General features: G+C 46.1%; 2 protein-coding genes across 2 annotated transcripts; one reads left to right on the top strand and one right to left on the bottom strand.

Annotated features, from left to right (window-relative positions):
- Positions 1–86: 86 nt before the first annotated feature.
- Positions 87–862, top strand: LOC105570348 (39S ribosomal protein L41, mitochondrial). Its single transcript, XM_012027477.1, has 2 exons — positions 87–102; positions 405–862. The coding sequence occupies exons 1-2, from the start codon at positions 87–89 to the stop codon at positions 746–748; spliced, it is 360 nt and encodes a 119-aa protein (XP_011882867.1). The 3' UTR covers positions 749–862.
- A 5-nt stretch (positions 863–867) lies between these two features.
- LOC105570209 (serine/threonine-protein kinase SIK2-like) lies at positions 868–10,489 on the bottom strand. Its single transcript, XM_012027245.1, has 10 exons — positions 10,291–10,489; positions 8,991–9,189; positions 8,751–8,897; positions 6,913–7,233; positions 6,685–6,808; positions 6,402–6,613; positions 6,087–6,232; positions 4,796–5,340; positions 4,290–4,711; positions 868–3,415 (listed from the first exon to the last, which is right to left on the bottom strand). The coding sequence occupies exons 2-10, from the start codon at positions 9,114–9,116 to the stop codon at positions 3,296–3,298; spliced, it is 2,163 nt and encodes a 720-aa protein (XP_011882635.1). The 5' UTR covers positions 9,117–9,189; positions 10,291–10,489; the 3' UTR covers positions 868–3,295.
- Positions 10,490–11,148: the final 659 nt, after the last annotated feature.

The raw sequence follows: 11,148 nt of genomic DNA, 5'->3' as shown, positions 1-11,148 counted from the left end.
TAGACAGTAAGTCGTTGCCTTCGACACGTTTTGGAGCAGTTTGGCCTCGCGAGTAAACGTGGTCCAGTTTTGTTACGTAGAGAATCATGAGACCAGTAGACAGTAAGTCGTTGCCTTCGACACGTTTTGGAGCAGTTTAGCCTCAGGAGTAAACGTCCAATTTCGTTGCATAGAGGAGTAAGACTTGGCTGCTAATTCTCTGCAGTCAGGTGGCTTAACAATGGGTCTGTTCTTTATAGGTGAATTGGCTGCACTAGAGCTTTCTCCTTCTGATGTGGAGGGAAAGAGATAAACTCGGAACTAGTGCAGCCAGTTCAGACATAAAGAACACGCTAAATACATGTAAGGCACAAGTCAAGGATATGTCGTACAACACGTGTTGACGACTGAATCGCTGTAATAAATTACAGAGAGGGGCATAAGAGACACCGGCTACAAAGTTGGCGATAGGTGGATTCACGTACCGGAGATGGTGCCCGAGTTGATTGTACCCTCGTTGGAAGGCTTCACCCTGAAACCGTACGTGTCGTATAGAGTGGAAGGGATCGAGAACCCGGAATTCACCGCCCAAGATCTGTTCGACGCAGTGTACGCCGAGAAGATACAGGAGGACTTTGCGAACGGCCAGCTGGACGAGAACGGGCAGCCGTTGGAGCCTAGCGAGTACGAGAAGCTCACGACGCAGGAGGCCAAGGATCAGGCCGGGAAAACGGGCTGCGACCTTTTCAATGCGCGCAAACCGTTGTAAGTTTCCCGCTGGACGCCTCAGTCTGCAACGCTAATGTAAATACAAGTTTCCCCTGTGAATATGTACCGCGTCGAAAATAAAGGGGGACTCCCGCCGGATGCCCGTGACACACCAGTCTCGATTCTCAATCTGCATATGTTTTATTTCGAACTCGCATGTATACATATGTCGACAATTTTGCAATTTACAAAAAGTAACTACTTACTATCGTATATGACTGTTGAAGTGATAGTATGTGCGCACTTTGCTAAGAGAGCATGACGAACGAAAACTTGTTACATTGTATATAGTTGCGTGTATAAGCGACCCTCTCTCTTTCTCCCTTAGGTCGGTTTCTTTCTTTACTTCCTCTTATTTTTTCCCTTTACGGCAAATTGTCTGTATGGCAGTCAGTGGTTGATAGCAAATAATTACTTCCGCAAAACGGATATTGTAGTCTTTATCATTAAACAGATTACGTATTCTAGGACGATGGCTTACATATAAAACAAGTAGTATCACATGTAATTGTCGCAGAATCTTGATCGTCGGAGTCGTGTGCGGCTGCGTTTTAATAGACAGGTGAAATCAATTTATTGCTGCCAAACCCTAAGTACGGGATTATCTATTTTTACGCGGTCCAAGGAGTTACATGAGTCCGGAAACGACGGGCATATAAGAATTCGCAACAACAATGCCGAAATTGATTTTCAATTCCTGAGATTCATGGAGATAACCTTGCGTCGATGTCCGTTTGCAGATAGTGGATTTCGTTTGCGATTAGGCTAAACTTATTAACAGTTATGTTCTCACTTATCAAAAGACTTTTGAGCGAAGTTTGATTGTTTCCTGTCGGGTAAAAAATGGCGAAAAATTTGAATAGTAAAGTCGTTGTCAGTTGTGCGCGGCCGGTATTGCTTGCTACTGACTAGTTCGCTAGGTTCTAATAATATATATATGTGTATATTGTTTTTAAAGTGCTGTATTCATATCAAACGTACAAACGGTTTCGTAATCATTATTGTTTCTCGTCAATGTTCTCCTAATTAATTAGAATTACGCAAGAAGCTCGTAAAACAGAGCTGTCGAAATAGAAAATATCCGGTTTAGGAAAAGAAAAGTCACCTCTAGAGGACAACGGTGGAATGACTCATGAAAGATACTTGTATAAAAGTAGTGCGGCTGTTAATACAGTGGCTATAAATATTTCTACAAAGAGATAACATATACAAAATGCAGTTAACTTATGCTTATGTAGGAAACGATTGCGCAAACGATTTATTTTTAACATCTTTACAGAATGCAGCACTTCTGACACATTAGCTACTATTTTACCGCTAATATTATTGTTTTTCGTTATTATTTTCTCTATTTTCTATAGTTCACCATCGTGAAGAGTGGAAGAGGAAAACATCTCTAATTTTGTACAATGGAACGTTCATTAAGAAAACGTAACGAAAGGTTCTTTTCAACCCGTGTCGTATTTCCACTCTTCGATTAAATTAACGGAAGAGCGAAAGTGACGCAGTACCCGCGCCCCGCCACCGAGAGAACTTTAATCCTATTTCAGTCGCTGTTATTCCTTTATCGCCGGCGCTTGGTTTCGCCCTTATATGCCTTATTCTATAACATATTTATTATATCTCGTTTACTTGAGCACTCGCATTTCTCTCTCACTCGTTGGCAGTACGGAATATCCTCGAAGGATTTATATCGCGTAAATTCGTAATATTCCGTTAGTCGTTTTATTATACACATGAGCAGTTGCGAAAATGAACGAGCTCCAAGCTTTACTAAGTCTACGTGAATTCGTCAATTGAAAACCTCGTTAACAATACTTAAAAATCGCGCAGTTCTCTTTCTCTCTCCCTCCCTGCCTCTTCCCTACCGTCTCGTTATACTCTCGGTAGCGGAGTTTGCGAAGCGAGTTCCGTGCCACTTGCTCTTCAATTAAACTCGGTTGGTGTTCAGCTTGTTAATTATCAGTCTATGATATAATTGGATATTTGACTGGTAGAATCAGTCGTTTCAATAAGGCAGGTACACGTGTTACTGTATGATAAAGATTCCTCTGCATGAGAACTTTTTCTTTCAAGTCGTACACGTAGTCTGTGCGTACTCATGCGGTACAATAGCGATAGGTGTGATACACAATTTGTCAAGTAGCACATTAGCGAATGATTTAATGTGGAATATTGCACGCTTTTGGCGCTTCAATCGAATCCTCGAGTACCGACGTTTCAGACCAATGGGAGTACAAAATTGTAAATCTTTGGCATTCAGTAACATGTACCATACATCTAGTCGGAGATCTTGAGTATGTAAAGATATATTATATGTATATTATTATTATTAGTATTATTATTATAGATGAGTGAACATTATTAAATTCTTCGTAAATCTTAGCGTTTCTCTATCAGATGCAAAATGATATGCAACTATGTTAATAAAAGTCAACGTGGAAAGACTAGGGAGGGAACACTGCTGAAAGAGTTGATATAATGATTCAGCTGGCTTTTCATACGCAAGATCTCGAGGCAATTACTAATATAACGACAGGGCAGAAATTTATTCCATTGGATCCCCTACATTCTCGAAGATGGTTGAATGTGGATTGCTGGTGGCGGGCCACAAGAAACCACCTACACTGCCAGGTGGCAAGTAAGACGCACCTCCACTAAGACCCACCTAATGTTTCACATTGTATCGGTTATTTGATATCCGGCATGAATGATTCGTTTCTTTTTCATATTTTTGTATCTATATGCATGTACTCGGAGAAAATATGTGCCAAGCAAAATGATATGGAAGCATTGTGGGATGTAGATACACTTCAATGTTTTGCAATGAAACATTTTATATGCATATCATATAAAAATACGTGTAAATTTATATACAAAAAGATATATGCGATTGCCTCATTGACATGTGAATATATCGAGGTATAAAAAATTTTGCATTTTTCTCTCAGGACATGATATTTGCCTTTTCATAGAAAAATTGAATCTGAAAACTGTACAATTATACACAACACATATGATTTTTCCATATTAGAGAGTTTCCTGTTTGAAGTGCATATAAGATTGAGTTACTAACAAGATGACAGTTTTATATCAAGGATGGTTCATGCAGTAAGGCAAATCAGAATAAAAGGTAACTGCCAAATTAAAGAAAAATAATCATTTATTTGCATTTAACATAAATAATTGTGCTAATAAATCGCAGGTACTAAATAACATTGTAGGTACTAAATAACATTATGTACATTAGCTCACTATTGCAAATGTGGAAAGCATTTACAATAATGCCGGGACACTCTCAGTGAAAAAAAAGAAAAGAAATATCTTATCTTCTATATTGAGTGAACTATGTACAAGGGTTTTATCCAGTTTTTCATTGTCTACAGTGTCATTTTTTGTCTACAGTGTTCGATTAATTTACTTCCTTCGAATAGAGAGTGTCAAAATCACAGTCCAATTGTAAAAAGCGCTCCAACGGCTGTACACGTCGCCTCAATCGTATCTATCTATTTTTACATCAGTAACTTTTTTTATGAATTTACCTGCTGGCTCCATATTAGCGACCTCTCCGCCAACTGGCAATCCGCTGCCAAGCGGGACGGTAGACTCTTCCACCTCTCCTCGTCTCGTTTTCTGTCTCTGTCGAAGTCTCTGTCTACGTGTCCCTGAGAGAGAGGCGGCAATATCTGTGTACGTTGCGCCAGCTTGTAGCTGTCTTGCCTCGGTACGTGATCGGCACGTCTACTGGTGCTGCCGCTGGTGGAAACTGGGATCGGGGTCGGACTACCGCCGCCCCTGTGCCGGTGGTACAAGTTGCGCTTTTGTTGCAGCATACGTTGCTGCACTAGAAGCTGTAGCTGCGTGCCCGAGTCGCCGCGTATCTTAAATTGCTGTTGATTATCGGGCGGTGTGGACGGTGGTCTAAGGTGGACTAGATCCAGGTGGCCTCGAGCTTTCCCCGAATCTGAAAGCGATAAAATTACCGCGTTAGCGTAAATCGTTGAGTTACGAGCGTTGCCGAGCAAACAAGCAAACAGGCGTGACGCACCTTGAATGCTCCTCTGCTTGGATGGTCGATCGCTGACTCCTTGCTGACAGAATAGCAATCTAGGTCCACCGTCGGATGCTCTTCGTCCCTGAGAGACTCGGGATATTCGACCAGTGATAGGGGATGGACTCTTGGGTGGCGGTGGCGTGCAAGACGGTAAGCTGCTCGTGAAACAGTTCGTCCCTGTATAATCTGGCGGGCAGCCAGAATCGAAGCTAGACTCGAAGAGTTCCGAGGACGAGCTACCGCTGCCGCCCGCCATGAACAAAGTCGTTCGACTGGGTGGATCAGTAGGATCCATAAGCGGGTTATCAAAATGATGTTGATAATCACTTAATCTTCGATTGATTATCTGACTGTCAATTCGTTGACTGATATCGTGATCTAGGCCTAATCTATGCTCCTCGAGTTTGATCTGCGCCTCGCGCAACTCGTCACCGCTCGGGCCCTCTTCTAAATCACCCTCCGCGCTGCAACAACCTTCATCGGTCGAAGAACTCGTCGAGCTGAATCTCTTTCCCCCTCTGCTGCCGTCCTCTCTCGCTCTGGAACAAGGGAGGGATTTTTGTCCCGTTAATATTCGAAATTAACGTTTATTCTGCTATTAGCTTTTCTGCGATGACTGCCAGCAGACGCTCTATGCAGCGGTGGATTCAAAAAGTATTAATCAAGTATTCTCATCATTTCATCTTTTAGCATTAGTCTCTGTCGTTAAATTGTACAAGACGCCGTTTCAGGAGAGTTACACCGTAAATTAATCTCGTGTCCCCTCACTTATATGAATTTCATATTGCTTTGTTCGAGTACTTGTTATTAGTAACGTAAAATAAATATCGAGTATAAAAGTATATTTGCAGGGTGTTAGATTTTGTCAATCGACGATCAATACGAAAGTTACGAAATCATCAACGATAGAAACATTTAAAAAATAATAATGTGCTCGTAATAAAGGAAAGCAAACTAAAATTATGATGAAAACTCGGGATTCAGGGTAAAGAAAGAAATAAGAAAATGAAATGAGGAGTTACCAAAAATAAAGCGACAGCAATGTGCTTCCAATCCAACCTGCCCTGACAAAATCTCCAATATGTGTGCCACCCATCAATAAAGTTCAACGTCCCACTAAGCTATCGCTGTAAATAAAAATTCAGTGCATTAAGGCATTGTTCTTGCGCCGTTTCTCCGACTGGTAGGATTGGAAGTTACTAAAGAACTAAAGTGAAATTGGTACTTGAAATCAGATCCTTAAAAGAAAATAAACGCGACGATACTTGTAGCAGTGCGCGTCTACCTTGATTTAAATTTATCTTCTTTTGTTCTTGCAACTGAGGACCAGCAGGCATTGTTAACGGTGCTGTTGACACGATGTTGCTTCAACCTTTCCAGCAGTAAGAAATAAATAGCAGCGTGATGGTCGTAGCTGCTATTTCGCAAGGACTGTTAAAAGATAACATTCGGCTTTACATAGCGCAATAGAAAATCTATCGAAATAATATGTGTGTAGCTTGTGAAAATCTCCCTTTGTCTTTCCGATTCGCTAGACAATGCCGTCGTTTATTTCCCCGATTTCGTTTGAGATGAGAGAGCAACGAAAATGCTTCCTTACCTCTCTGGTGCGGCTAATGTCTATTCCTAAACTGTGCATGAGTCGAAGTATCTGTTCATTTGGTTCCTGAATGGACGACGACGGCCGCGTTACGATCACCGAACAAATGCTATCTGCTGTCCCCGCCATCCAACGGTGCCTCTTGATTTGTGGAATGGTGTATCGTTTGGAAGGCTCCAGCACCAGCATCTTGCGTATTAGGCTCTCGCAATCTGCAACACGAATTACGACGTAGCGCAACGTGTATGTCGCAAACGTGCGCAATGCACGCCTGTGCAATCACCTGTGCTCATAAAGTAAGGAATCCTAAATCTGCCGCTTAGCACACGATCTCTTAACGACTGGAGAGTTGATCCGTCGAAGGGCAGCGCTCCGCACACCAGCACGTACAACACGACGCCCAGGCTCTGCGGAGAGGCAAATATTTGTATCGGGTGTGCAGATTCATCCATGTCAAACTCATTTTACCGTGTCGATTTTCACGAGACTCAACGCGTCACGGGAGACTCACCCACACGTCGATCTCCGGCCCGGCGTAATGCTTTCCGCGAAAGACCTCGGGAGCGGCGTAGGGTGGGCTGCCGCACCACGTGCTCAATCGCTCCCCCGGGGCGAATCTGTTGCTGAAGCCGAAGTCGGCGATTTTCACGTTCATCTGGGCGTCGAGGAGCAGGTTCTCCGCTTTCAGATCACGATGCGCCACACCCGTCACATGGCAGTACTCGACCGCGGAGAGGATCTGAGCGAATGTCGCGCGTGCCCTGGGCTCTCCCATTCTTCCGTATCGCGCGATGTAGTCGAATATCTCACCTTTGCTCGCGTACTCGCACACCTGCAACAGCGACGTGTCTCAAATGTCTTTCGAACAAGGAGAAAGGGGCAGCGGCAGAGAGAATCCATGTATTCTCTGTTACAATAACAGAATATATATATACATATGTATGTATATCTCTGTTATATATCAATTCTCATACTAGATGGAGATAGACATAAGCTGTTTCTCGTATTTAAAAATACACACAATTGGTTATAAAAGGCAGGATGTAATGTATAAAATTATAGATACATTTAACTCTGTGTTTTTAAAAATGATTTTTTGAATTTTGAAATTTACTACGTTTTGTATATATGTATATAGTATTAGGTGCAATTTAGATTAAATTACATTTCTCGTATAGTACATAATTAGTAAATATATAATTAATAATTAATAAATAATTAATAATTAATATATAATTACATAATTAGTAAATATAGTACTTAATTAGTAAATGTTACTATTTAAGTAAATTTTTGGAACATTTGGGGCGAATCTTCGCCCCATAAGTTATGACAAACTTAATACTTTCGCTCGCCAGTAATAAAGTAACCAAAACTTCAATTTCCCCTCGACGCAACTGGCATTATTTTATTAATCTTAAATAATATACGTTTCGACTTTCAGTGGGACGAACCGATAATCGTGCACAAAGGAAAACACATAAGAAAAAGAGAAATAGCTGAAATGTATTAGATCAAGAAAACTATCAACCTACAATAAGTGACAATTTAAATGATACATGCAATAATTTAACAAGATACAAATACTCATGACTTTTATAATAACGTGCATTGTTTTCACTGGTTTATCCTCGGCTTCAGTTCAACGGACACCCCTGCCATAGGTAGACGTGCCTGCCAACACGTTTCACACTTATACACTCGGGATCTTTATAATCGTTGCGTAAATTGATTGACTAATACCGCCCATATTAAATCGATTGGACATTTAGTTTGTAAGTTTTTACTGTCTATTGTCATTAATGACTCTATAATTGTTGAATACATAAATTTGTTCCCCGCAGACTATTGTAATGGAGTTCAAGTTGCTCAACGTTTTGTACTGTAATATATACTGAGACACACTGAAATCAATCTAATACGGTATACTGGATATATTTATTGTAAGTTTTCTTTGGAAGTGTATATTCTATTGTTTTATAGTCACATTGATGTATTGGTATTACTTCACAGATTTGTGCTTGAAGAGGACCGCAGTCCGTACGGTCGAAACGTTGTACGTTATTTAAGATTAATAAAACAGTGCCAGTTGCGTCGAGGGAAAATTGAAGTTTGGGAAACACAAGTTATCATCAAGCGAGACCGATTGAGGTCTCGGATTTTCCACTTTTCTTTTCTCGGCCGCACAGCTTCGCGCCTATGGATGGACGCTTTGCCCAGTTTAATCGACGATCAATTCAGTGGATTTCACAAGAGAGAAAATTTAAAGCGGCGAGAGAGAAAGAGAGAGAGAGAGAGAGAGAGAGAGAGAGAGGAGGGGGATGACCGCAACAATTTCGTTTTCCTTACCATGTAAATCATATTCTTCGTCTCCATAACTTGATATAATTTGACGATATGCGGATGCTCCAGCTGCTTCATAATTTCGACCTCTCTATAAACTTTCTCCAGATTAGTCGGATCTAATTGGGTCTTGTCGATTATCTTGATAGCCACCTGGAGGAAAGTGCGTCAGTGATGACAATTGCTCTCTCTCGTTTTCATTAAAAGTATACAGATAACGTCGCTTATCGGGAAGCGCGCGCGTACCTCCGTTTTCGTGATCCGATGCCTGGCCAGCTTGACGACGGCGAAGTTGCCCTTGCCGATCGTTCCCTCGATATCGTAAAATCCGACGCGGATTTGCTTTTTACCCTGTGTAGATCCAGTGTCCATGTTTGCGTCGGCTTCTCTCTCGGCTCGCGCGAGTTAACTTTTCCCTCCGATCTCCCCCTCCGCCCCCGTTAATCTGCAACAATCGGAGCGCGCGGCTTTAAAGAGAGAAGCACTTCCGACCTCTCGCTCCTAATGGTTTCGCGAAACGGCTTCACGCGTAAACTTTACGGCCCCGACGATCGCCCCAATTGCGGACGGGAGCGATGGATTACGTGGAATTCACGATAAGCGCGCGATCTTTCGTGCGCGAGCCTTTCGAGGGGCTCGTTACTCGCGTCATCATTCGCGCTTTTATTACTCTTAATCGCCGGCCTTTGACCACGTTTCCTTTTTCTCCCGCTATCGTTCGGAAAACGTACGATTTTTGCTACGCGGGCCCTTTGTGACTTTACGCTCTCGCGCACCGCGCGGAGCCTCTTTCCTTTTGCGCGCGTTCCAGGTTTGCGGCCGAGCAATTACACACGCGGGCGCGAGCCCCCTCCCCCGGCGGGAGCTCGCCAAGACCCCCGCGCGCTTGGAAAAGTCGGGGGGACTGTCGCGGCGCGTAATTGCTCGCGCGCGCGGGACTCGCTCTTCGGCGCAAACATCAATATCTTCTCCGCCACGGCGCCGAGGTATCTCCGGCTCGATATCGGCGACCGTCTAACTCGACGATAATTATTTATCGCGCGTACTCGCCGCTGACGCGAGGCCTCGCAAGGCCGTGCCGTGTACGCGGACGCGGCGCCCCGGAAGAACGGGACGTCGCGGGCGCGGAAAGAATCAAAGAGGGCAGAGGGGGGGGGGAGGGGGAGAGAAAGAAGGAGGGAAACCGGGAGCGACGGACGGTCTCAAGGAGAGCGCGCGTCGGGAGTCAAGGATTCGCCCGCGAGTCGAGTCGCGGAGAGTCGGCGGGGTACAAAGTCCCGCCCGCAACAAGTACAACAGAAATCCTCGGCTGACGTCACGGATCGACAACGACCTCCTACCTATCGAGAGAGCTAGCACCGCCGATCGATCGCCGTCGATACTCCTCGATAAGGGAAACCCCCCACCCCCCCGCGCGCCACGGACGAGGTCGCCGACGTCAGGACGCGCGGAGTCCCGCGCTCGCGGCTCGGACGAGAGGGAGAGACAGACCTCCCCCTCGCGCCGTGTCAGGGGTGGACTCCCTTCCCGCGAGTCGCTCACCTACCTTGGCTCGGGGAATTACCGGCTGGCCGCCTCGAGGATCCCCCGGTGGGCGCGCGGGGCGAGGCGAGCGGAATTGACGACGACGACGACGACGGCGGCGGCGACGAGGAGACGGTACTCCAGGGGACCCATCGGGGTGAGAGGCGCCGGACGTCGTGGCGCGCGCGCCCGCCAGATATCCGGAGGGTGCCCTGGGGGGTGCGTGTGTCCCGGGTCCTTCACCACCGCCCACCACCAGCACCCAGCACCACCGCCGCGGACGGAGCGTAGCGGAACGGAGCGCGCGGAGCGGAGCGGAACCGTCGCCGTGCCTACGCGCGCGCGACTCAGCGTAGGAGCTCCGCTCGGCGCGGCGGTTCGATACCGACTGACCGGCGGCCATGTTGCCACCCCCCCGTGCTGCCTCGGCTCAGCGGCCGCCGCCGCCGCCGCCGCCGCCGTCGACGACGACGACGACGACGACGACGACGGCGGCGGTGTCGGTGTCGGTGTCGGCGCCCTCGGCCCTCGCCGCCCCCTCGTACGCCGTCGCCCCGGCCATTCTTAGTCGAACCATCCCTCTCTTCGCTCGCTCTCTCGACCCCCCCCTCCCTCGCCCTCGCCGCCCACCCGCTGCTCCCACGTAACCTACGTCGGTGCACCCGACGCCCACCACTACCGATTACTACCGCTCGCGCCCGCGCCCGTTATCTCCGACGATTGACGTCACGCACGTACGTACGTGCCCCGGTGTCTGTCTCATCGTTAATTGTCTCGCGATGCAATTGCACGGCGCGGCGAGGCAGCGACGCCGCGCGTCGACACGTGACCGGCCGCCGCGCCGCGCCGCGCCGCGTCCGTGCCCGCGACCGTGGCGGAG

Source organism: Vollenhovia emeryi, unplaced genomic scaffold, assembly GCF_000949405.1.
Source record: "Vollenhovia emeryi isolate VEMERY1.0 unplaced genomic scaffold, V.emery_V1.0 DF939121.1, whole genome shotgun sequence".
NCBI lineage: Eukaryota > Metazoa > Arthropoda > Insecta > Hymenoptera > Formicidae > Vollenhovia > Vollenhovia emeryi.
The sequence above is the reverse complement of the archived record's forward strand: the minus strand, read 5'-3'. Positions and strand labels throughout refer to the sequence as shown.

Coding starts and splice junctions, on each gene's coding strand:
- LOC105570209 (XM_012027245.1), bottom strand. CDS start 9,116: ATGGACACTGGATCTACACAGGGTAAAAAGCAAATCCGCGTCGGATTT. Junction 6,614..6,684: donor TCCTTACTTTATGAGCACAG/GTGATTGCACAG, acceptor TTCGTGTTGCAG/ATTGCGAGAGCCTAATACGC. Junction 5,341..6,086: donor GAAGATAAATTTAAATCAAG/GTAGACGCGCAC, acceptor CCCTTGTTCCAG/AGCGAGAGAGGACGGCAGCA.